This window comes from Canis lupus, chromosome 37 (assembly GCF_003254725.2).
Source record: "Canis lupus dingo isolate Sandy chromosome 37, ASM325472v2, whole genome shotgun sequence".
In the NCBI taxonomy this organism is placed as follows: Eukaryota; Metazoa; Chordata; class Mammalia; order Carnivora; family Canidae; genus Canis; species Canis lupus.
In genome coordinates, this window is record NC_064279.1 from 15,761,713 (window position 1) to 15,788,513 (window position 26,801).

At 38.0% G+C, this 26,801-nt stretch overlaps 1 protein-coding gene across 2 annotated transcripts; it reads left to right on the forward strand.

The window, feature by feature from the left end:
* Positions 1 to 278: 278 nt before the first annotated feature.
* On the forward strand, positions 279 to 25,108 carry CPO (carboxypeptidase O). 2 transcript variants are annotated; one of them, XM_025442035.3, is made up of 9 exons: positions 279 to 465; positions 10,786 to 10,885; positions 12,953 to 13,054; positions 14,351 to 14,455; positions 15,327 to 15,437; positions 16,559 to 16,649; positions 17,792 to 17,994; positions 23,759 to 23,843; positions 24,707 to 25,108. In XM_025442035.3, exons 1-9 carry the CDS (start codon positions 398 to 400, stop codon positions 24,967 to 24,969), a joined length of 1,128 nt encoding a protein of 375 aa, XP_025297820.1. In that variant the 5' UTR covers positions 279 to 397; the 3' UTR covers positions 24,970 to 25,108. The 2 variants fall into 2 exon arrangements, with proteins under 2 accessions (XP_025297820.1, XP_025297823.1); XM_025442038.3 differs by having other exon boundaries at positions 446 to 465; positions 12,934 to 13,054.
* The last annotated feature ends 1,693 nt before the right edge of the window (positions 25,109 to 26,801 follow it).

Sequence of the window (26,801 nt, forward strand, 5' to 3'; positions counted from 1 at the left end):
CATAAAATCCTCTATGCCCAGAGACCCCATAGGGAGGGAGGGTGAACAGCAGGAATAATGATCTCCTAAGTACAGGTGACGGGGATTCCTCAATGAGGACTTCACATTGGGAAGAAACTTCTTTCTGGATCTGTGGAACCAAGAGCTTGTATAAATTTGGTTTTCAAGGATAAAGGAAAAACCCAATGGTAGTGTTTACTGCTATATAAGAAAAAAGCTATTTGAGGACATGATAGAGTTAATAAACAACTGCTCACATAGAATTCTGCTGAGACATCCATTAACTGACTTACCTTATCTTGATTGTGTGAGCCTCTGCCTTTATGCGTTCTCAGAGATGCTTGATCCATTGACCTACAGGAGAAAGCCTAGGATTTTCTAGTTCTCTCTGCAGAAGATGAAGCCTCTGCTTGGGACCCTTTGTCTTTTGGGGATCCTGATTCCTGAGGGGCTGGGATATGATGGGTGAGTGTGAAATGGGAAGAGGGACTGACTCTCTTGACTTAGATGGTCTAAATAGAAAGCTTTTTTCAAGATCATACACACTGCCTACTCATACACACTGCCATGAGATGAGAATAATAAAGTCTGTGGAAGTTTTATTATTCAACACTACTCTAATAATCTTTGAATAAATGAATAAATATCTAATAAACATTTTCCAGCACAAAATATGATAAATACCAGTAGATATGTCATATTTTATGATTGAAAAAAGGAAATGATAATGAAAATTCTATATCCTTCATTTACAGTTTCACAATTGGTAAATCAGATTATTCTAATTTTTGAAAAAAAACGTTTAAAGCGTTTAAAATTTCACCAAGATCTAGTTACTGCTAATATTTTTGGATAGATAGATAATTATGTATTCAGTACTACTGCCAGAATTTTTGAGTTAAATTATATTGTAGGAATTTTCCTATGACATTCATAATACATTTAAAACATATTGCAACCACGAATAATATTCCATCATTGCTACCCTGTGGGGCATATGGTTGATTTCTACTTTGCCATTTTTACAAATAATGCCATAGTTAGCATCCAACCACATGAAAGTTTTTTGCAAATCTTTATTTCCCTAATATAATTTAGAAGAGGAATCCCTGGGTCAGAAGCTGAGAAAAATGTGAGAATCTTGCTATGCATGGCTAAATTGCCCCCTAAAAAAGTTGCATCAGTTTACATGTGAAAATACTCAGTTGATTTACTTTGCATTTTGTTGATTTCTAATAAAGTTAAATGTTTTGTCTTGATTATTACTCATTGTATTAGTTTATAAAATGTCTGCTTTTATTATTTGCTTATGTTTGTGTTCTTTCCTATTCATGATGCAGAACTTCTCTAAATATATAATATATATTGAATTCTGTGTGTGTGTATGGTATAGTTTTCATATAAAATGTATATTTTCCTTTGTTCACACATGGTTCATCCTGTTCATTTGATATATATCACCAAACATGCGTGGTTCTTTTGCTTTATAGTTAAAAGAATCTTGCAACAAACTTTCGTACACTAGGGAAATTTACTCTGATTGTTGCCCCGGATGAATGGTGCAACCCCAGCTTATCTTTTAGCTTGATAGTCTGATTTCAAATATAGAAAGAGAGCCCACGATCTCCATGGCACTAAAATCTGGTTGGACATTGCCATCTAATGTTTTTCATCAGTTTGCTTGGTTTCATATAGATACTGCATTTATCTTTCCGAGATTATTTACAAACTAGAGACAAAGACTTACATATATATTGCAGGGCTTTGATTGGGAAAAAGAATCACCCTGCTTTGAAGTTATCAAGAGCCTTAAAACTTACACATTTGTTTGAAGTAGTAAGTATCCCTGTCTCTGGAAACTTATTTTGAGAAAATAAACTAAATATGGAAAGAGTTTTATGTGCTGAGATGTAGTTTTATTTGTAACATAAATATTATGTAAAATATTATAATGTTTGGAAATGACTTTAATGTCCCACACTAGGTTATGTAAATGTTTACATGTGATATATGACAATGGAATATTATTTATTAGAATAATGATTATGAAAAAATGTTGATAGCATGAGAAAAGGCATGTTTTATGCTAAAAACAATGCAGAATAGAAAATGTAATAAGATACTTAGAAAAATAAAAGGAAAAATATGTACCAAAATGGTCATTGTTATAATTGGTAGTGATTTCCCCCCTTTTTCTTCAACTATTTTTCATTTTGTGAATATTCTTTAATGAAGATTTTTAAAAAATGTTTTTCAAACCCAGGTTAGCTTATGGAAGTGATGTGGCTCAGGCAGTGGAACTCAGACAGGATGGCTTCCATTGGATAACGAAAGTGCAGCTTCTGACTGCACTTGGGGAAAACATTTAAAATCTGCTAGTCTTGGTCCTTAGTGGTTGTTTGCATCTTCATTATTATTTACTAATAGAAAATATGTCCATTTTTAAATGGCTCTGACCAATGCAAAACATAGGTTACTTGTCATTTTTGATACTCTATCCATTACATATGACATAATAATAGTCTAGAAAACCTATGATTAACAAAGATTATGAGTTTTGTAATCTTTCTTTTCAGCATTTAGGGAGGTGGACTCATATATATTGCACACTTCCAATGAAAGTGTAAATCTGTAGAATGAGCTGGGATTTAGCAATATGAACCAAATGCCTTGAAAATACTCATTATCTTTGGCCCACTAATTCTCCTTCTTGGAATGTAACTCAAGGAAATAGACATGAGCACAAAGATTTATGCAAAAAGTCATTAACTCCAGAATTATTTACAATAGCAAAAAACCAAAAGAGGAAATAGATTTAATATCCAGCATAGATGACAATGTTTAATAAATGATGCTATGTAATATATACCTACTGTCAAATATTATGCAGTCATTAAAATTAATGTTTATAAAACCTTTTCATTGATTTGAGGGAATGTTTCTGGTATAATATGCAATACAAGGAAGTGAATACAAAATTATATGTAGACATAATCTGCACTATGTTTAAGAAAAAGTATGCACAGATAAAAGGCTGATGTGAAATATGCCAAAATATCAATAATGACTCAGGGAGGTGGGATTATTGAAGATTATTCCTTCCTTCTCTTTTCTATTTTTTCCCCTCCATACCTTCTAAATTTTCCATGATAAGTGTATGTTAATTTTAGAAGAAGGAAAAAAGTTTGAAAATACATTACTATCATGAAATATTCATATAACTGTATCCTTCCTACGTATTGAAAATACAAAATTTGCCTCAGTGTTCATTAGATTTTTGCCTCTTTATACATTCCAATCAAAATTCCACTAGACTATCTTAGATCTACAGTGTTTATTAATAATGTACCCAAGGATAATTTTCTCTGTTAAACATTTTACGAATTCCTATTCAAAAAGAATACACAAAGTACAATAATCTTTTCATTTGATTGGTGAGATGAGACTGGTGATAATTTGGGGGATTAGCTAGCTTTTCCTACCTCTGCATGCATTATGCATTACCCAAGACATTGCCTAGAAACAAGGAATTGCCTTTTCTAAGTATATGGTTTAAACATTGCTTGAACTAAGTATTTGGGTTTCTGAGATTTAAGTATTGTCTTTAATCTCATGTAAAAATGATAAGCATTCTTAATAGCAGAGATTTTCACTCAGATCCCATACAGTTCTCTTTTTTTGCATGTTACATGGACCTCGTCATCCAATACTGGGCATGTTATATGGACCTCGTCATCCAATGCTCACACATTTGGCAGATATTAGCAGGGGGAAAACCAAGTATTGGTTCTTGAGGGTATCCAGTTACCGTTAGTTTCTTCCATTCTATATTGTGGAATTGCCAGAGAATACCAACCCAACTGAAACAGGAATTCACAGGGACCAGCCCTGCTTTTTGTGTAATTCACTTTCTTACTCCACTGAGTAGGTAACTATGATAAATAAAGATGCAAACATTTGCTGAACTATATGAAGGATGGAACAGAGTCGCTCTGAATAGCCACCATCTCTGTCTCAAAAGTGTTGTAAAAAGCCTCTCTGATAATCGCATTTCTGGGCAGGACAGGACAGGCAGGACAGCCAATGTGGGGAAGGATGAAGGAATGGCTGAAAAGATGTCCTTCTCAGTTGCTTCATTTCTTCTCCTCTCTCCTTTCTGAAAGAAGCATTGGAATTGTTTTCTTTATTGTGTGACTTTATAATGCTGATACTTATTTTGCTTTCTTTTAGTCCAAATCATAGCTGGACAATTTTTTAAATGGGCTAATATTTTATGCTGATTCTCTAAGGTATAATTAAAGCATAATTTAGCCTATATAACAAAATCTTCAGAACAAAACAACAACCCGAGATAATAAAATTTATCTTAAGGGTTTTTGTCAGGATTAAATAAGTGTATATATCAAGTTTTTTGAACAGTGCTGGCACGCATAATTACTAGGACAATGTTGGTTGCTATTACTGACTGCACTTGAGCTAGGAATTCTCCATCCCTATCTTCAGAACACTTAGTGTACCATTTAATTGGTAGTCAATCAGGCAATTTTCATATCGCACTTTATGCCTTATTATTTAATGGCTGAGTTATTTTGTTTTTCATGTATTTATTTATATCTATTCCCTTAAGTAGATTTTAAATTCTGTAAGAAAGAAATCTACTTTTCCACTACTATTATCTATTACTAATTTTGCCTATAGTACCAAGAGTACCAACCCCTTGGGTTACTGAATGGATTAAATAAGATGAAACTATAAATGCTTTTATCAGTTCCTAGCATATAGCACTCAATAAAGGTTAACTGGTATCATAAAAAATATATATTTTCTGATTATTTGATAAAGACATGAACTATGCTCCTGAAAATTTATATGTAGATTAAATTTTTATTAAAGACACCAACGGTTGTACATATTTTCTTTTTAAATGATTAGATGTTTTGTCAATCAGCCTCAACATACTGCTTCCACCAGTATGTGTATTTTATACTAGAATTGCTCTCTCTGAATGAAGCACTCTTGCTTATTTACAAAAAAATTAAATGAATGATAATTATTAGAAATAAATCCCTGAATAACATGGAGAAACATATTGTTACTCAACTATTATATTTTAAATAACATTTGCTTCTTTTAATCTCCTTCTAAAATTCAATTTCATTATTTTAACTGATTATTTAAACAATCTTTTCTCATGAGATTTTCATTCGAACAAGGTACATAAGGTAAAATTCATTCAACGATGTAATAAAAACATTTACAATTTTGAGGGTAAAGAACTTATTAAATCAAGAATAACATTTCTTATTAATATTAGTAATTTTTATAAATATTAGCAGCAATTAAAAATAATAAATGTAGTTCCAAGTTTAAAGTCATGGAATTGTGTAGGGAAATTGATTTCTATTATAGTGGTACATGGTGCTAAATGAACCAAATTAAAAAACTAAAATCTAGTCAATACATTTACTGGAGTTATGTAGCTATAAATGGAACTTGAGTTTTAATTAATTCTATCAAAATATTTTGTGGTTTGGTATTGTTTGAAGACAATTCCACTTAGGTGACTAAATTATTCTCCATACAATTTATTTTAAACTATTGTAACTGAATAGTGTTTTGCTTTGCTTTGTTTTGAACTCCTGGTGTGTCTTAACACTTATTAAGTATTAACTAGGTGTCAGAATTGTGCTAACACTGTAACATGGATTAATTTATTTAATCTTTGTATGAATCTTTTGGAAAGGTATGGTTATTCCCATTTTACAGATAGGAAATGAAGGTTTAAGGAAAGAGAAGATATAATATCACAAATGTTCAGGGAGGAAAAATGAGAAAATAGATAAAAGTCATTGAAACATTAATTCAATCTCTGACACATATCCTTGCAATGCAAGGTCACTATCCAAATGTTCACGCCACAGCTTCTCCAAAGGCTCACATCCTGCTGCTATTAACATAGTAATCACTCCATACATATTTCTTGGGTAAATGAATTATCAGCTAGTATGTGCTAATAATGAAACTATAATCCTAGTTCTTGACTAAATAAAGCCTTTTAGCTAGGGAGCTAAAACATTCATCAAACATTTGTGTAGCATAGAGAGAAGGTACTAACTGTATGACTTACTGGCTCTGTGACTGTTTGCAAGTTACTTAATTGCTCTTGGCCTCAGTTTCCTAATTTATAAAACATGGATGATGATGCTTCACAAGGTTGTAATGAGAATGAATTATATAAGGCGCATTAATATGTTATCTTAAGTGCTGACACAATATCTGGCGTAGAGGAGAGGAGTTGAATAGTTTTAGTTAACTATTTGCTGGGATGCCTGGGTGACATAGTCAGTTGGATATCTGTCTCTTGGTTTGAGCTCAGGTCTGATCTCAAGGTCATGGGATCGAGCCCACTATGGGGCTCCACGTTCAGTGCAGACTCTGCTTGGGTTTCTTTCTCCCTCTCCCTCTGCGCCTCGCCTCCACTCTCTGTCTCCCTCTCTAAATAAATTTAATTAATTAATTAAATTAATAAATAAAATAAACTGTCAAAAGATAATAGACAAGAGGAATGGAATAGTTTTATTAAACTATCAAAAGATAAACAATAAGTAGACAATCTGAATAGGCCTATATCTATTAAAGAGATAAATTTCTTTATATAATTCTTTTTTAAAAAAAAGATTTTATTTATTTAATTCATGAGAGAGAGGAAGGCAGAGACACAGGCAGAGAGAGAAGCAGGCTCCATGCAGGGAGCCTGATGTGGGATTTGATCCTGGGACTCCAGGATCATGCCCTGGGTGGAAGGCAGGTGCCAAACCGCTGAGCCACCCAGGGATCCCTCTTTATATAATTCTTAATAATTAATAACCTTCCAAAAAAGAAAGCATCAAGCCTAGGTGGGGTCTTTGATGAATTCTACCAAACATTTAAAGAAGAAATTATACTAATTCTCTACAATCTCTATCAGAAGATAGAAACAGAGGGAATACTTCCTGATGTCTATGAAGTCAGCATTATCCTAATACGAGAATCAGAAAAAATAAAATGTATGAAAAACACAAAACAAAACTACAGATCAATATCTTACATGAACACAGACATAAAAACCCACAACAAAATATTAGCAAACTGGGGATGCCTGGGTAGCTCAGCAGTTTAGCACCTGCCTTCCACCCAGGGCATGATCCTGAAGTCCTGGGATCAAGTCCCACATCTGGCCTGTGTATGTATGGAGCCTGTTTCTCCCTCTGCCTCTCTTTCTCTCTGTAAATAAATAAATAAATAAATAAATAAATAAATAAATAAATAAATAAAGTCTTTAAGAAAAATTAGCAAACTGAATCAACAATACATAAAAATAATTATACACCACAACCACCAACTGAAATTTATCCTAGGTATGCAAAGCTGGTTTCACAGTTGATAATCAACTAATATACTCCATCACATCAATAGGCAAAAAATAAGAAGTCACATGATACAGAATCAATAGATACAGCAAAAGCATTTGACAAACACTAACACCCATTCATGATAAAAACAGTGAATTAGGAATAGAGGGGAACTTCCTCAATATCGAAAGGAGCAGATACAAAAAAATCTACAGTTAACTTCACACTTAATGGTGAAAAACTAGAAACATTCCTGCTAAGATCAGAAATAAGGCAAGGATGTCCACTCTCACAACTGCTTTTGAACATCACACTGGAAGTATTTAGATGAATAATGGAGATAGAAGGTACACAGATTGGGAAGGAAGAAATAAAACTGTCTATGTTCACAGATGACATGACCATCTATGTAGAAAATATGAAATAATTGACAAAAAACTTAAATTAATAAGTAATTATAGTAAGGCTATAAGACACTACAAAATTCAATTGCTTTTCTATATACTAGCAATGAGCAAGGGAAGTTTTAAATTAAAAACATATTATTATTTATATTATCACCCCCCAAAATAAATACTTGTGTGTAAATCTAACAAAATATGTACAAGCTCTATTTGAGAAAACTATAAAACTCTAATGAAAGATATCAAAGGAGAACTAAATAAACGGAGAACTGTTTCATATTAATAGATAGGAAAGCTACAGTAATCAAGACACTGTGGTATTGATGAAAGAAAAGACAAATAGATTAATGGAACAGAATAGAAAGTCGAGAAATAGACCTCCATGAATATAATTAATTGATTTTTGACAAAAGAACAAAAATAACACAATAAAGCAAAATACTCTTTACAACAAATGGTACTGGAACAACTGGACATCCACATGCAAAAAAAAAAAATCTAGACACAGACCTTACACTCTTCATAAAAATTAACTCAAATTAGACTATAGACCTAAATATAAAACTCAAAACTCAAAACCCCTAGAGGTTAATATAGGAGAAAACCTAGATGACCTTGGATATAGCAATGACTTTCTTAATACAACACTAAAAACACAATCCATGAAAGATAATTGATAGCTTGGATTTCATTAAAGTTAAAAACTTCTGCTCTGCAAAAGACTATGTCAAGAGAACGAGAAGACAAGACAAGCCAAAAACTGGGAGAAAATATTTGCAAAAGACACATCTGATACAGGACTGTTGTGTTTTTTTTTAAGATTTTTTATTTATTTATTCATGAGAGACAGAGAGAGAGAGAGAGAGAGAGAGAGAGAGGCAGAGACACAGGCAGAGGGAGAAGCAGGCACCCACATCGAGTCTGATGTGGGACTCGATCACGAGTCTCCAGGATCACCCTGGGCCAAAGGCAGGCACTAAACTGCTGAGCCACCCAGGGATCCCCAGGACTGTTGTTTAAAATAAGCAAAGAACCCTTAAAATTCAGTAATAAGAAAATGAATAACCTGAATCAAAAATGGGCAAAACGCCAGGACATACACCTTACCAAAGAAGATATACCCATGGCAAGTAAACCTACAAGATGATGTTCAACATCATATGTTATTAGGGAACTGCAAGTGAAAAACAGTGCTATACCACTACACACCTATTAGAACGGCCAAAATCCAGAACAGGGACAACGCCAATGCTGATAAGGAAGTGGAGCAACAGGCATCCTCATGTGTTGCTGGTGGGAATACGGAATAGTACAGGCACTTTGGAAGACAGTTTCTTGGACGGTGGTTTCTTAGAAAACTAAACACCCTCTTACCACGTGACCCAGTAATCATGTTTCTTGGTATTTACCCAAATGAACTGGTAGCTTATGCCCACACAAAGCCCTGCACACAGATGTTTATAGTATCTTTATTTATAATTGCCACTTAAGCAATTAAGATGCCCTTTAGTGGGTGAATGGATAAATAAACTGTGGTACTTCCACACAATGAAATATTGTGCAACTCTAAGAAGAAATGAGCTAGTAAGCCATGAAAAGACATGGAGAGATGCTAAATGCATGTTACCAAGGAAAGAAGCCAATCTGAAAGGCTACTCACTGTATGATTCCAGCTACATGACATTCTGGAAAAGACAAAACAATGGGAACGGTAAAAATATCAGTGGTTGCCAGTGGCGGGTGGGTGGTGGGTGGGAATGGACAGACAGAGCACAGAGGATTTTTAGGACAGTGTGACTGTGCTCTGTGATACTACAATGGTGGATGCATGTCATTATATATTTGTTTGAACTCATAGAAGGACTAGTCCAACAGTGGACTTTGTAAATACGTAAACTATGTAAACTATGGACTTCGGTAAATAAAGATATGTCTGCCAATGTAGGTTCATTGAATCCAACAAATGTTCCACTATGGTGTAGGATATTGGTTGTGGGAGAGGTTGTATGTGGAGTGGGACATTTTATATATATATAAAATATATTTACATACAAAATATATTTTATATATATACAAAATTTGTGTTTGTATATTTATATCATATATATTATACATAATATGTTTAATAAAAGTAATTATATCTTGCCATTTGCATATGGGTAGACCCAGAGGGTACAATGTTAAGTAAGTCAGACAGAAAAAGACAAATACCATGTGATTTCACTCATGTAGAATTTAAGAAACCAAATGAACAAAGAAAAAAAAAGAAACAAACACAAAAACAGACTCAAATACAAAGAACAAGCTGATGGCTGCTAGACAGGAGGTGGGGGGATGGGTGAAATAGATAAAGGGGATTAAGAGCACACTTAGCATGAGCACTGAGAGATGAATAACATTGTTGAATTACTATAATGTACACCCAGAACTGATCAATAACACTGTATGCTAATCATACTTTAGTAACATTTAAAAAAATAATTTAAAAAATATTGTAGGCTCTTCAATCAGGCTGTCCATTATTGTCAGTTATTGTCAGTCCCAATAACGCTTTCCCTGTGACTCGATTTCTTCATCTCTGAAATGGGGGTAATGAGAATACCTATCTGTGTTTTCAAGAGAAGTAAATGATATTTAAATTGCTTGAGTGTCTTGTAATACATTTCGGTTCAGTAAATCTTAGCTATTATTTCTTTTACACATTTAAAAACATGTTTATCTACAACATCTTACTGAATTATCCCAGCTTCCCTGCAAGATTGGAATGGCTGTCCTTGCCTCACTCTACAGATGAAGAAACTATACTTTGGGGGGAGACTCAATGGTTGGCCCACGCCTCACAGTCAGTAAGTCACAGCAAGAAGACTCTAACAGTGACTTTTCTCCTCCAAATCCTGTTCACAGTGCTTTCTACCACCTTTTTCATCAGCTTTCCACTCCTCGTGGTATTCTAGTTTCTTCACTCCTTTGAGTCTGACTTTCTTTGGCAGATCCCTAGCACAACCCAGACGTGAGGTTGTGGAAGAGACAGGGAGCCCGTGGCAGAGCCTGGACACCTATTCCTATACCAGATATCACCCTATGGAGGAGGTAAGGGAGGACACATGGAGTTTGGTGGTGGCCACAGTCTACTGTAGGAGGGGCGAGGGATGATTCACCGGTTAATATCCATTAGGCTAGAGAGTTTCAAAATGTGAGGTTGAGATTCGCCTGTGCATTGAGTTCAAGGGATGGCAGAAAATCATCTTTTGATCCCCACCATCGAAGCTATAAATCCTGTCATATGAAATAAAAAGGCAAACCACAAGGAAAAGGAGGTAAAGAATCCTCTAGCCAGTTTTGCTCATGTGAACGTGGACTAAAATTAAACCTTACTCTTGTTTGTCAAGTACTTAGCCGGTTTCAGCAGGCAAGGCCAATGTAACACATGTGGGTGTGGGACATGGAGTGGAGAGGTCTCGTGATTTAATCACATTTAGCTGAAAATGTGGCATTTCTTGTAGGATGCAAAGGATGCAGGCAGTAATTCTTAAGAGGGGAAGATTTCTTTTAAAGAAATACTCATATTGCTACTAAAATGAGTTTGGTTGTTTTTGAAACTGGATACAGTAGAAAAAAAATTAGCTACTATATATGCATATTTGTGGGGGGTGTGTGTGTGATTTTATGCAAAGCTTTTTTTGAAGTGTAAATTTCTAAACATAGAATTTTTGGGTTAAAGGATAAGCACATCTACATTTTTATATAAATGCACAAGTTGCCTTCCAAATAGGCTTTACCATTTATTCCCTCAACATTTGGGAGTATATTAATATTTTCCAGAATTTTTTCAAAGAATGCAAGAATGAATTTACACATTCTTCTGAAACATTAACCTCCCCCCACCCCCAAGTACTGGAGATTCTAAAAATTTGAACAAGGTCCAGGAAGGCCTATGGAAAGCTAATGCTCTAATATCAGAGATAGGTCACACCTGGCTTGGCTACTTGCTCTATGACCTTGACCAAGGCACTTAACCTCTATGATCCTTGGTTTCCTCACCTGTGGAACAGGAAATCAGTACTGATCTTGTAGCTTTTCTGTGAAAGTAAATGAAATACCCTAGAGTACTTCTGACTAAACAATAGGTAAATAATTGCTGCTGTTACACTGCTGTTTGTAGCCCTCCCAGGGCTTATGGCACCTTCATCTAGCTCAATGCATCAAGAAGCATGCACAATACCCCTGTGAGAAGTTGTCATTCTCTTCTGTTGACAGAACTGAATTGAAAATACTCCACTGACATATTATTACTGTTACAATAGTGCATTTTATCTTACAGATATTCCATGCTAAGATGAATGTCAATCAAAACACTAAGATTTTCAAATAGAATATGTATTATCCCAAATTAATTATGGTTATTTACCATAACTCTTATTGTAAAGGTATTTCTACTCTACAGAAACTGAGTTGTAGGACTATCCTGTCACATGCTGATGACTATCATAATATATCTTATGTTTATGAATTCTCTCAGTCCACTCACCACTACAGAATCCCACATTATTTACTTATGGATGAAGGCATCAGACCCTTCCTTTCCAAGCATGGCATAAGACTTGTAATTAAATCAACATCCATTCAGATCTCCTCAAATGGATCAAAAATTATTAATTTGGAATTGATTTAGAAACTTCTATTGGCATGTTCTGTGAAGGGCATTTCCAGTTCTTCTCTAATCTTGGCTCCGTGGGCATTAGCAAAGGATATTGTTGGGGCCCAAAAGGATCCACCCAAATCAGCCTGACCTGAAACTGCTGGCATGATTGGCTGCCACATGGAAATCTAGAGGTGTGTGGCCATTTGAAGGATGTGTTATTGGATGATGTTTCTGAAGTGTTATCAGTGGATTATTGAAACTATTAATTCTCAATAACTTATTTGTGAAGTTCAATAGGATGTTCTAAGATCGAATGGCAGAGTAGATCCTTACGGAAAATGGGAGGGGATCAGCAATAATTCAGTGGTTTAGTCTCGTAGTTTGTTTAGCACAGAGTCGTAATGTAGAGCAAATAGTCCAGAGTTCAGTATCTTAATGAGAGAAGCAGTTATCTTAATTAGAGGCAAGCAAACGATTTTCTTATTGATATCCACAGTCCTCCCTGGCTGTTTCAGATCTATCAGTGGATGATCCAGATAAGTGAGAAGTACGCAGGAGTGGCGACACAGCATTTCCTAGGCATGACCTATGAGACCCGGCCCATGTATTATTTGAAGGTGAGTGAGAGGGCTGGGAATTGCCTTACTTACTTAGTTCACTGCCCGTTTACCACTTTCTGTAGACATGTTAATTTACAAAGCATATCCCCAAATTTGAAAGTTATCTAGAACTACAAAAAAAAATCTATTGGTTCTGAAATTGAATTTACCCAGAAATTGAGTGAATGGTTGATATGGTAAGCATGGGGCACCTACCTACTTGATTTTCAATGGGCCATCAAATTCTGAGCTGAGTCAGCCAAAAAAGATATCTAAATATTCCCTGTCTGGGGCATATTTTAAAGAGTAGAACTGGTGTATAATTAGGAAGCAATAGAGATAAATATATAATCAAACACAGGTACTCATAAAAGGGGTAATTTTAAGAGGGAATAAAGATAAAAGTTAGATTAGGAAATATGCTGGCAGTTTGGAAAATGGGTGAAGCTCTAGGGAAAAAGTTCCTTGAATATGATGGATCCAGTCTGGTCTTTATCTCAATTTGTAAGTTTCTCACTGATGAAGAGGAAGACTCCTCATCAGCCCACCTCCCAGTGGCTTTCAGTGAATGGCTGGAGTCTAGGTCATTTACATTCAAAACAAATGTGACTTTGACAAACTTGGGAGTGTTCACTACCTCTTCTCCACCAATGAGAATCCACACTTGCCAAGTTATCCAGCCCACCCCTCTGAAAGAGGAAGAGATCTTTTTGCTGGAGTGAGGCTGAACTGATGTATAAGAATGGCACAGGGAGAAAGAAAAGAAGACTGGGTTGACTGGGAATGGTGGAGTCTCTAAGGAAGAGAGGGATTTAATGAATTCAGTAAGTATTGCAGGAAATTATGCATTTGGATGCATTCGCAGTTTCAGGAAGTTTAAATGAAGACCAAGATTCATTTTTAACACCGTGAACCTTACTTCTGGTATACTTTACCACTGTAAGTGAACCCTATGTGGTAAGGTTTTATAAGATATATTGAGATTTAGCCTCCTGGTTTGTGGCTTGGCCATTTCTGCCTTTATCCATAAATAGAGACTAGTTTAGGGTAGGGAAGCCTAGGCTTTGGGTCGGGGATATCGAGAGTCAGCACATGGGCCTAAGAATAGTCACCCAAGGTACCTGGCAGGGGAGCAAAAGCAGCCATGGAAAGGGTCATAGTGGTGGGTGTCTCTGCCATCACCCCTGCCTCATGCTTGAGATCACAGAGTGGAGGAAGAAAGGGACCTGTAGGGCAATAAAAAACCAAATAACTTGCACAGCAGCTTATGATTATAGCAATTGTTTGGTAACAGAGCACGAATGTCCCCTTCAGATCAGCCAGCCATCCGATAACCCCAAGAAGATCATTTGGATGGACTGTGGAATTCATGCCAGGGAATGGATTGCCCCAGCTTTTTGCCAATGGTTTGTGAAAGAAGTAAGTGTCTTTAGCTTTCTTGTAATGGTTAACCGCCTAACAAAATGCCTGTCACATCTCAACTATGTAGAAAGCACACTTTGCTCACAGGTAGGCAATGCAGCTCTCTACCGAGTTACTCCTTCACCCCAAGGGAAATGGAATTTATAAGTAGCTTCACTGAAAACTGAGTTAGGTATTATGATCTCTTTTTAGTGGATCCAAAATACTTTGTACTGGAAGGCAAATGTATCTAAATGTAGAAGACAATATACATCATGGAAGTCAGAGATGAGTAAAGCCTGGTGCTGCCTTTTTCAGATAGTCTTGGTCAAATTTTCTAACACCAGGACTCCTAGTTTTTTGCCTGCAGGAGGAGCTTGGAACGGCCTTTCCAAGGAGTCTGCAAGCGCAGATGAAGAGATTTACGGTGTGGAAAATACCTACTCAGTGAATTGTTACATTTTTGCTCCACCCTACAAATTATTTTTTGTGTCAGTCTTTACAGAAGCCACAACAGAAAGAAACCCATAAAGAGTAGTTCTCAAAGTGTGGTTTCTAAACCACTAATATTAACATAACGGAGAACTTGTTAGAAATGCAAATTCTGGGACTTCACCTCACCAACTTCTATAGAGTGGATTAGGGGAAGGGGATGGAGGTGGGGAGGAGACCCAGGCACTCTCTACGTTAACAAGCTCTCCAGGTGATTCTGATGCAAAATAAAGCTTGAGAACCACTACCACAACAAATAGGAAAACTGAGGCAGGGTTAGGGAACAGGAGGGTAGAGGTTCCTCATGCAATCACCTCTTATAATTAAGTTGAAATTGTTAGGAAATTGAAAAAAGACCTCTTCCCCCGAGCATTTCAAATGTTTCTTAAATTTCCAGATTCTACAAAACTATAAAGACAACCCAAGGATAGGAAGATTCCTTAGAAACCTGGACTTCTACGTGCTTCCAGTTCTTAATATAGATGGTTATATCTATACTTGGACAACTGTGAGTACATTGAGCATGGTTCCGGGATGAGTCCATGAACTAGATCTTGACTCAGGTTCATTTTACTGACCTTAGTCATTGTAGCGACGGGAATGTTTTGTGGCCAGGTAAAGAAAGAAACCCCATTTGGGATAAAAAAAATCAACTCAATATTGTTAAGCCACCAATCTACATCAAATTTAGGATGGAGAAAGTGGAGGTCTTGTTAGAATTGAAATCCAGCACGTGTTTTTATGTCTGTTTGTTTTTGACATCTTCCCAGTTTTGCAGCCAGACTTAACTTTTCTCCAAGTCCACCTCCTTCCAGTTGGTGGACTTCCTGTCAGATTGGTATAAAATTCATATACTACCATGTAACCACCCAGTTTTGAAGCATGACAGGTACAAATGATGTATAAATTCTAACCCAACTTTCATTTTCCACTGTGATCATTCACACAGGGGTCAAATGTCTCATAAAGTTTTTAGTTAAAAGAAAACTCTTTAAAATGTCTCAAAAAGAAGATCACTCCACAAACAAGAATCCCTGTTTCTAGAGAGAATTCATTTCTTCCTTTTTCCCTTTGCTCCCACAAAGTGGTTCCTGGGACCCCTTTTTCTGCAGCAGCTTTTCAGCCTGGGTATTAGTTAAATTCTTCCCTCCAAGCTTGTCTGGAGAAACTTGTCTTTAAGCTCATCTCCACTCATCAGTCTTCTGCTTCCAGAAATGTGCAGAGACCATCACTGATACACCTGGAACAGCCTTTTTCCATCTGCCAGACTATTTACCTTTCATCTTGTATCACTCGGACATAAAAAATGACTCTCTGAAGCTTTCCCTGATTAAGCAGATCACGTCCACCAGGCACTGCTAATCTGCTCATGAGGAAAAGGCCATACTCCCTCCAAGCTGATGGTTTACATGTAGGTGTGCTTGGGTTGGACAGATGTTCCTGTTATTGGGTGTTGCTGGCCCATCTGTGAGACTAAAAATTATATGCACAAGCTTCATTATGTTAAAGGCAAGTTTTTCCAGACAATCGTAGGGACTATTTTTTATGTTCCAGGCCCACCCACTCATCACCAACACTGTGATTTATGAGATCCTAGGACAGAAGCATTTCTATGTTCCTCTGTTACAGGATAGGCTTTGGAGGAAATCTCGTTCATCCCATAATAACGGCACATGTTTTGGGACAGATCTCAATCGAAATTTCAACGTTTCCTGGTGTAGTAAGTACATGTTTAGTTGGTGACTTGATGAGCAAAAAATGGAGAAGAGAAGCTAAGACAGAGGTGAATTACTGGAGATATAACTTTCAAAAATAAATATCTAATTTTGCACAGCTCTCTGGACTTCTGGACCAGTGTTTTCACTCTAAGGGAGGACATTACCTATGCAGTAAGAACCAGCAACACTCAAGTGCAGGACCCTTGTCAAGTGGGATTGACTACACATGGGCAAAGAAGACCTAGCTCAAAGTGAAAATGTTTGAAAGCTATCACTTTATTTGTAAATATATAAATTTCCATGAAGAAAAGAAAAATAAGAGAATTATCCTCACAGATTATTTTTATAGCAGGGAAGCAGAAGTAAATAAAGCAAACATTTCCTTCTCCTTAAGGCATGTTCATGTTTCTGAATCTCAACATGCCCAGTGAATCAGAAGCAAATAAGGAGGGGGAAATGGTTAAAGAGCAATCTGGTTAAAAACCAGATGGTAAGGGTTAACATTCAGTCTTGGCAGCTGTGTGGTCTTCATCTTTCTGCTTTAGTTTTCTCTTATTTAAAATGTGGTCCGTGGTCATACCATCCAATCAGTAGGCCCCTGTGGGGATTTGATGAGTTGTCAGGTAGGAGGGGCTAACGGCAGTGCCCTGCTTGTACAAGGTGCTCGGCTGCTGGTCCTTATCATCATCACTGAGGAGAACAGATCACTGTGTCCTTGCAAAATAGCTCTAATGAGACAAAAGACATTGAGACAGCCAGACAGACAGACAGGCTTAGGCCAATAAGGCTATGTCAGAGCCTGTCCTAGGAACCAGACAAGTGGTTCCCAAACATCTGCTTCAGGGCCCAGCTGCAGGTTTCCATGAAAGATTACTGAAAATGCCATTTCATTTTGCATCCTCTTTGTGGGCCATGGAAGCGGGGAGTTGGTTTCTAAATCTGAATGTCAGTCCTCCTGCCTTTCTGAGTTCCTCCCTGAATGACTGTCCTCATTCCTTAATGTAACCAGAAGGAACTTGGATAAGCCAGGGCAAGCCTCGATGCCACCCACAGATTGCCCTGAGCAGGGGGGGGGACTCCTCGTCCTCCATCTGTTCTAAACTGGTATCACGTTGGCTTCTTCGTGGTTTTCTGGATATCCCAGGTATTGGCGCATCGAAAAACTGCCAGGATATAACATTCTGTGGCTCAGGACCAGTGTCAGAACCAGAGACTAAAGCCGTTTCCAGCTTTGTGGAGAGCAAGAAGGAGAGCATCGTGTGCTTCCTGACCATGCACTCCTACGGGCAGCTCATCCTCACGCCTTATGGCTACACGAAAAATAAGTCCAGTAACCACGAGGAACTGGTAAGACCATAGCACCAGAGCTTTTACAAAAACTTCCGTGGGACTCTTGCTTTCCTTTCCCTGGTTTCCATTTTCAAGATTTTGGCTCCAGCCCTGCTTTTGTTCTCTCTGCTCTTCCTTATTTTCTTTCTTCTGCTTCTTACACCTTGCCAGACGCCTGCTGGGGAGGCTTCAGGTTAAATGCTGCTTTACCTACATTAATTAACTACCTGTTTCGTAAAGTGTCAAGTTGGGAGACATCTTAGGTATTCGTCTATAATATAAATGAGACGATTATGTTAATAATCTGCAGGAATGTGCTTTCATTTCTGTAAATTCTCTTGAAGCTCCGTTCAGCAATTATAGCTTTTGAACCGTGCTTTAAAGAACTTGCCAGCTGTTAGTGGAATATGGCATATCTAAAATAACATGGCTAAATAATATCTGCTCTCTTCTCTGCTAAACACAATGCTTTATTTTCTTCTAAGCTCTGCTTCTAGTATTTGCTTAGGGATATGTGTAAGGGGAAGTGCCAGCAGAGTCCAAGCCCGGCCAGGGGAAGTGTGCTTTGTTACATCCGGGTCCTCTGAAGCTGTGTTTGCCAGACACAGTTGCTGCAAAGGCCTGGCCTCTGCCTTTTCGTGCAGCTGAGGACACAGACACAAATCAAAGGGAGGGTAAATTTAGGATTGTTGTAATATTCGTTATCTTTTTTAAAACATTATTTTTTCCCATTTTTAATTACGGTAAAATTTGCATGACCTAAAATTTACCATCCTCACCATTTTTAGTGTTAAGTATGTTCACCTCATTGTGCCACTAATCTCCAAAACTCCTTTGTCTTGCACAGTGGGCACTCTATAGCCATTAAAACAATTCCTGGTCCCTGTTGCTTCTGAAGGCCACCATTCTCTTCTCATTTTCTGAGTTTGACTGCTCTAGATGCCTCATACAAGTGGAATCATACAGTATTTGTCTTTTTGTGATTGACTTATTTCACTTAGCACATGTCCTCAAGGTTCATCCATGTTGTATCATCTGTCAAAATCTCCTTCCTTTTTATGGCTTAATAATATTCCATCATGTGTATGTATCACATTTTCTTTTTTTTTAAGATTTTATTTATTTATTTATTCATGAGAGAGAGAGAGAGAGAGAGAGGCAGAGACACAGGCAGAGGGAGAAGCAGGTTCCACACAGGGAGCCTGACGTGGGACTCGATCCCAGGTCTAGGTCTCCAGGATCAGGCCCTGGGCCGAAGGTGGCGCTAAACCACTGAACCACTGGGCTGCCCTCATATTTTCTATATCCATCATCCATCAGTGCATATTTGAATTGTCTCTACCTTTGGGCTACTGCAGATAATGCTTCTATGAACATAGGTATACAAATCTCTTTGAGATGCCACTTTCAATTTTGGGGGTATATAACCATAAGTAGAATTGATGAATCATACAACAGTTTTGTTTTTAATTTTTTGAGGAAAAAATCATACTGTTTTCCATAGTGACTGCACCATTTTCTATTTTTTTAAAACAAGCTCCTCATGGGGCTTGGATGGAGGCTAAGCTCAATCTGCTCTTGAGCTAACAGAGGTCTGGGGACCCACTGGTTCTCTTATGTGTCCTGTCCTTCTCCCACTGAAACATGACCTGGAGAACACATGTCTGAGCATAAAAAGAAAAACCACTATCAGTCTTTGCTGAAGGGAGCCTTTTCTCCAACAGTCAAGAATATCCAGTAGTACCCCAATATCTTTCTCACAGTGTTTTTGGACATTTGTACTATGTGATCATTTTGTAAGATGTGACAATAACTAACATTTGCTTAACACTTTACAATTTACAAAGGGATTTTAGGACCATTATCTCATCTGACCTGAAGACAATATAATAACCTCACTTTGGAAATGTGGAAATTGAGACCTTGAATTAGCAATAGACAGTGATTGGTAGAGCCTGGGTTAGAACTCATGTCTTCAGACTCCAGAGGCTACATTCATTCAGCCTCTTCATACTGCCTCTCTGCTCAGAAAGGACTTGCGACTTCTAGGAGCTCCTATCAACTTAGATGACCAGATGTGTCCTCTTTCCTTCTTTTCTTGAGCTCTAGAAATTTCATTTCCTCAGTAAAGGAAGCTGCAGAAACAGAGATTTCAACTGAGAAGCCCAGAACCCATTTTATTTCCCAGTTCTTGTGGTATTTGTGTAGATGTCTACTTTCTGCTTGAAGGGATCTGTGACAGACACAAATGAACCATCAAAGATAGGCCATTATAGATCCTTAATGGGCCAGGCCTTCTGCCAGCTGAAAAGGCAGCCTGTAACCCTCCCTTTTATTTATTTATTTATTTATTTTTTAGAGAATTCTGTTCTCTTCTTGGCTCAGGAAAACAGATATGACCATTTTGCAGAGTTTGTATTCAAAGGTGAGAGGGTCTTATGCTGTTGGTTCTCTGGTTAGAGCCCTCTGGCCACAGACTAGAGGATGTGAAAGGGCAGGAAAGACCTGTGGCACTGAAATTGCCATGACTGGAAGGAACTTGAAGGTGGGAATTACTGAGAACCTGTTAATACCATATGCAGAAATGGGCATACTGAATTGAGAAAGGTTGCTTCAATTCTGTATCTCTTACCAATCTCAGGTGCTGAGGAATTAGCATAAACATTCATCTCCAAGACAATAAAAAGACAGTGTGAAAATTTTGCCATCTTGTGTCAACCTCATTGAAGCTAGCTAGCTAGCAGTGGTTTTAGGTTCTTAAGAGTAAGCTCTGATAGACTGCACAAAGGCACAGAATCAAGCCAACTATTGGAGGAGATCTCCATTTTTGGTACTATTTACAACTACCAGAGACTAGTAATTAATCTCTATATATTTACAAAACCAAAAATTTGTAGAAATTACGATAAATATTATACGGCATGATAGACAACTTGGCAATCACTATGTAGGGGAAACATAGCTATATATAGCCCTGTTCTAAATTGCTCTGGAAATTAGAATAGCTATAAAAATTCTAATGTTTTAAGTGCTAACATTCTTTCCATTTGAACTCTTCCCATATCAACTTCTAGATCCCATCCCAAGCTCCTTCCTCCCACACACATGCCAGGGCCTTCATCAACCTTTTTGTGTGCCTCCCTGTGAACATATGCCTATAGGAAGTTCTCTGGGAGTTATTAAGGAGGCTTGAGGTCTTTAGAAATGTAAATTATGTATTACGCAAAGGGATTTTTATTATTTTGACTAAAGCTCCTTTGGACTGAGAAGAAGGGCAGCAGAGAAATTGGCACTCTATGGCCTTGTGTTGTAGTGTCAAAAGGAAAGGGAAGAATAATTAGGAGGTCCACCCCTAAGGAGAGAAGTCAGAGTCTCTGGATTTTACTTCACCTTCTTGGAAAGGACCAAGTCTATAAGCTAGGGTCACAACTGTATACTTCTCATAAACGTTATACTTCCTACTCCTATTGACCTCCCCATAGTCATTGCTAATGGAATTATTGAAAAAAAAATCAGTATTTCTTGTGTCAATAAAGAAGAGGAAACTAGGAATAGGAAGACTGTTTCCCATCCCACAGGATTTGAAGGAAAGGAAGTACATAGGATAAAATAAGTAAATCCGAAGAAAGAAGTTGTTGTCTGGGGTGAACTGCAGAAGACAAAAAAAAAAAAAAAAAAGCAAGAGCCATTTGGACAGAACATATAGCCTGGAGCTGATCCACATAACCCAAATAAAAGTTAAGGTCCCACATGGACCACTTAGCATGGAGTTTCATTCAAAGAAATGCAGAAACATATGGGAATTAAAAATAATTAAAAGCAATTCATGTCTCTAGCAGACTTCAAAAGGGAGTGTAGCTGGTAAATCATAGCAACTCTTTCCCCCTCCCCGCCTCATGCTCTTCATTTCACTCACAGATAGCAACTACTCTGATCCTTTCTCTTCACCCTTCATTTTCATTTCTTTAGCAGGATTTCTCTCTCCAGAAATCCCCTTTCTGATGCTCTTATTATTTTCTCTTCTATCTACAAATAGCTCCTATACCTCTTTGCGGTGTTAATGATTCAAACCAACTTTATTTCATGCATTTCTTAAGCCCTTCCTACCCATCATGTCAATTCTGGACAACATGAGTCCAGGAACTAAACCAGACTTAGAATCTTTTACTCAAGAAGAGAGAGAGAAGGTGAATGGCCCAAGACAGAATTCTCAGTCATGAGTAAAGAGGAAGCAAAAATCTTGAAAATGTGTTCACTTCAATGTTTTTTTGTTTTATCTTCACCACACGCAGAAAGTCCCAAATGCCCTAAGGTTGCTGCTCACAGCTGCTGTACATGACCTACCACCGCTTACTCCTTTTTCTATTCCTCCTTTTAAACTTCAGCATGCCTATCCCTACTCTTCCCAAGTACCATTCTGTCATACCTTAGGATTCAGTGGGACAATGCAGGACCAGGAAGGAAGAGATAAGGTTTAAAGTTAGACTCATCACTAGTCAGAAGTTAGGGGAGCCAATGTACCCGTAAGCCCAAGAGCAGTTGGGCTACCTTAAGGGTTAAAGAAAGCAAAGGTGGAGCACAGTCCAGGCAGGGAGTGGCCAAGGGGATTTTGGTGATGTTTGTGTAAAATCAAAGGGGAAGTATTAGGGAGTCTGGAGTGGGGAATACCTGGAGAAGACTGACAGGATACATGAGGAAATTTATCAGAAAGTTAATAAACACAGCCAATACACTTGGATCTCTCAGTGTCAGTGGCTCTGATCTCAGGAAAGGGTCTGCAGAGAGCAAGGCTGGGACAATAGAAATCATCCAGTTCTGAGAGTTTCTAGTGTACTCAGGTGACGGATGGTAGACATGGGGAAGGGTGTAGCTTCAATCTCTGAAATTCTGTAAGCCTATGAGACATAAATATCAAATACCTATAAGGAAAAATAAGAAGGGAGTTATAAGAGTATGAACAAAAGGCCATGGGGAGGAAAGTGGGGAGAAAGAGGATTTAGTTGGTGTAATGAGGAAAGGCTGAGGAAAGATCAACATTTGAAAAAGTCCTTTGAGGTTGGGTAGAAGTTCAGTAGGCAGAGAAAAGGGGTAAGGCATGCCCAGGTAGAGGGAATATCCAGAGAAAAGGTAGAAAGTCTGAGGAAATGGGCATGTCTGGGGAACAGTAGGAAATCTTGAGTTTGGCTATCATCTAGGGTAGGATATAAAGAATATGGTGTTAGAAAGGTGAGTTAGGGTCACATCATAAAGGATCTCAAAAATGAAGCTGAGAAGCTTGTGATTAATTCAGTGGGCAATTAAGAATAAGGCTCTTCAGCAGGATCATGATCATAGTTCTACTCTACAGAAGTTTACCTGGAATCCAGAGGAGATCAATTGGGATAAGGACTGATGAGAGGAAGGGAAACATACTAGAGATGACAATAGTCCATTTTTGAGGTAATGAGACTGTAATAGGGTGATGGCGCTGGGAATGCAACTTGGTAACCATTTTAAAGAAAGAGAGTCAGAGGTGACTGCAGGGTTTTATGTGGATTTGGGGGAGCATGGTAAGTCAGAAATATGGAAACTAGAATAGCTTTATTTGGGGGAGAATGATGAAATTGGGTGCGAGTGTGTTGAGTCTGAAGTATCAGAAGGCTACCTGGGTATAAAGGTCCAATGGGAAGTTAGAAAGATGGTCTGGAACTCTGGAGATGGATTTGGACAAAATACCCAACCCTCTGGATTGTTGGATTTATTTTTAACACCAGATATCTGTCTCTGCATTTCCCACCTACAGATCCAAGTTGGACAGAAGGCAGCAAATGCATTGAAAAAAAAGCATGGAACCAATTATAGAGTTGGATCGAGTGCAGATATTTTATGTAAGTCGCTTTTTTTTTTGCCTCTTCAATAGTATCTAAGGCACAAAAGAAGCCAGCGGACTTTGGGGAGTGGGGTGGGCAGGAGAGGGGCGGAAGAGCTCCTGGGGTCAACAGGAAGTTGTGCAAATCAAAATGACCAAGGAGAAAGGGGAGTTTGTGCAAATCCAGAATTATGCTCTCTAGGGATAAGGTGTGAGCTAAAAGAAAAAATGAATACACTGGCTCAGACCAGAACTCCCTCTGGCTTCAGTTAAAAAGAGCTCGCAAGTAAGAAGGTACAGGAGTTAGCGGGAAGAATGTTTTCCTGTGACCCTTGGTCGGTTGATTCAGTTCTCAGAGGACCTGTCAGGCTGAGGAAGCAAAGCAGGTAGGGCCTGGAGAAAGGACCTAACACAGAAAAGAATTTAGTTAAAAGGACATTGCACCACTTTCCTTCATCCCCAGCCACCACCTCCTCTACCCACCTGAGGACCACCTGGATAATATTTGCATAATATTAGTACTGTTGCTCATTTTGCTTCTGTTCCTTTATATGTCAGCTCACTTGCCTTGTAGGACTAGGTTGTCTAGTCTTTGATTCAAAGACAAACTTTAAGCAGCTCTCTGCTATGTGCCAGGCCTAAAGCTAGGTATTCTGGGGGGTGGGGGTGGGGGCAAGGGGAGACAGAGAGGCTAAACGAGATGGGATTCCTGCCCTACGGGGGCTTCATATCAATGAGAGGGTGAAGACAGCTCTTGGTGAATCTTTAATATGAAGAAATGTACTCATTTGCTGCCTTGAACCTTTATTCCCAGAAATAGCCATAGAAACCTGTCTTTTCACAATATAACTTCTACCTCTGCCTTCATGTTTTCATTTGTAGATGCCACATCAGGGTCTTCAAGAGACTGGGCTCGGGACATTGGGATCCCCTTCTCATACACATTTGAGCTCCGGGACAATGGTACATATGGATTTATTTTGCCAGCAGCTCAGATTCAGGCCACCTGCGAGGAGACCATGGAGGCTGTGCTCTCGGTCCTGGATGATGTATATGAGAAATACTGGAATTCAGACAGTGCTGGCAAGGTGACACCTGCCACGGTGGTGCTGGGCCTGCTAGTGTCCCTGGTGTCTATTTTCTGAGTGCATCCTACCCAGGTCTGCTCATCCCCAATTACGAGAACGTGGCTACAGGGGAAGTGTTTGTCAGAAGTTAAGGAGGAATCAAATAATTTAAAGATACTTTCCATTTCAATAAAGATGAATCATGTTTGCATTTTCATGTGTGTTTTGCTGGTAATTAATTTTTCTTACTTTAAAAGAGTATACTGTTAGTTGTTGCTATAAAAATGCCACACCAAACCATTCTAAATTTCAGTGGCTCGTGCATCTGTAGGTCAGCTGAGAAGTTCTGCTGATCTTGGCCATGCTCACTTGTGCATCTGTGGCCAGTGTCAGGGTACTACCCTGGGGCCTCGAGCCTTTTTTTCTCATCTAAATATTTTGAAAAATTTACTCGTGCTTTTGAATGAGGTTCACTTTTAATTTTGTATTATCGATTAAGTAGCAGCATTCAGAAGATGTTACATAATCTTTCTTTATGGCTCTTGCTGGCTTCATTTATTTAGTATTTTATTTATTTATTTGAAAATCCTTTTTGAGAATCTGCGAGGTATGTTTTGCTAGGCTTTGGAGTTACAGTGGTGAATAAGATAGACATGGTCCCTGTCCTCTTGGAATTTCTATTTCAGTGGGTAAGATTGCAGATGGTGGCTATAAATAATTGGAATAGACACACTGTTGCATACAGGGCAAATCTCAGCTCAGGGGAGCCAGAGCAATCAAGAACACAAATAAATAAACTGAATATTGCAGCTTGTGACAGGTGCTATGAGAGAAATAAAGAGAGGTAAGCAAGGACCGGATTGTACGTATACAGGAATACAGGCATTTAATTGTGCTATCTTGTCTATTAAACTGTGAGTGCTCTTAAGGTAGTGTCTATGACTGTCATTTCCTATGTATCTCTAGGTGACACCTTGAAATGGTGCTAAGCACTTGTCAGGCTTGGAACAAATGTTGTAGCTGTAACCAGCTGACAGAGCATTCTTGGGTGTTCAGTCACCCATTTCTAAATTTCCTTGTTGGTCACAGTCACAATATACTTCTTGGTTGTAACCCTTTTACTGCCTTTCTTTGTCCTCTTTATTTCTTCCTGTTTTGCCAGTGTGTGGCTGATAAGGGTCAGAAAGAAAAAAAAATGTCAGGGGCAATAGGGCTGAATGAATCAGAGAACAGCTATTTACATAAAAATGCCAACTCCACAATTGTGGCATTGTCAGGAAAAAATGGTAGAGTCTCATCAGTAGTCAGCCTAGCAGGGAAAAAAATAAACTCGTGTGACCACCAATGCTATGTTCAAGAAGAAAGTGAGGGAGCTGTGCCTTGGAACCTGAGTTATTAGCTTTCATCTAGCCTGTGTTTTAGTTTCTATGACTATCTTTTAACAATTTGGACCTCTAAGTATTATAGGAATTCTGACCTACGAATCTTAATTTATGTCAAAAGATTAAACTTGTGGGCAAATAAAATCGGAAGGGAACAGATAGAAATGCAAGCTACTAGCTTGCCTGAAACTTCTTACAATGGATTCTTCCAAGAGTCTAGGACACAATCATAGCTTTCTTGGGGGGCTTCACATGGCTGTGAGGGCATGAGGGGATCTGAGGGCCAGAATATGTTTTTTACTTCTTCTGAAAGTTTTTTACTTCTTGTGAAAGGATCCTAAGAGGAAGGGTGGAATGGTGATAAACAACCATACTGATCTTTTCAAGGAAGTTTTCAACTTCTTGTCTTAAATGGCAATAGGTTGGGAAAACTTCACAACAGAAGCAATTAATTAAATCTTGAAAGTATCTTGTCTTCTGACTTTGTGGGGCCTGGGATTTGATATTACCCTACTTTAAAGCTAAGAA

Bases quoted from the DNA above. Each gene is read 5' to 3' on its own strand.
- CPO (XM_025442035.3), top strand. From the start codon at position 398: ATGAAGCCTCTGCTTGGGACCCTTTGTCTTTTGGGGATCCTGATTCCT. The intron at 466-10,785 runs GTGAGTGTGAAA...TTTCTTTGGCAG, and splicing joins GAGGGGCTGGGATATGATGG to ATCCCTAGCACAACCCAGAC. The intron at 10,886-12,952 runs GTAAGGGAGGAC...TGGCTGTTTCAG, and splicing joins GATATCACCCTATGGAGGAG to ATCTATCAGTGGATGATCCA.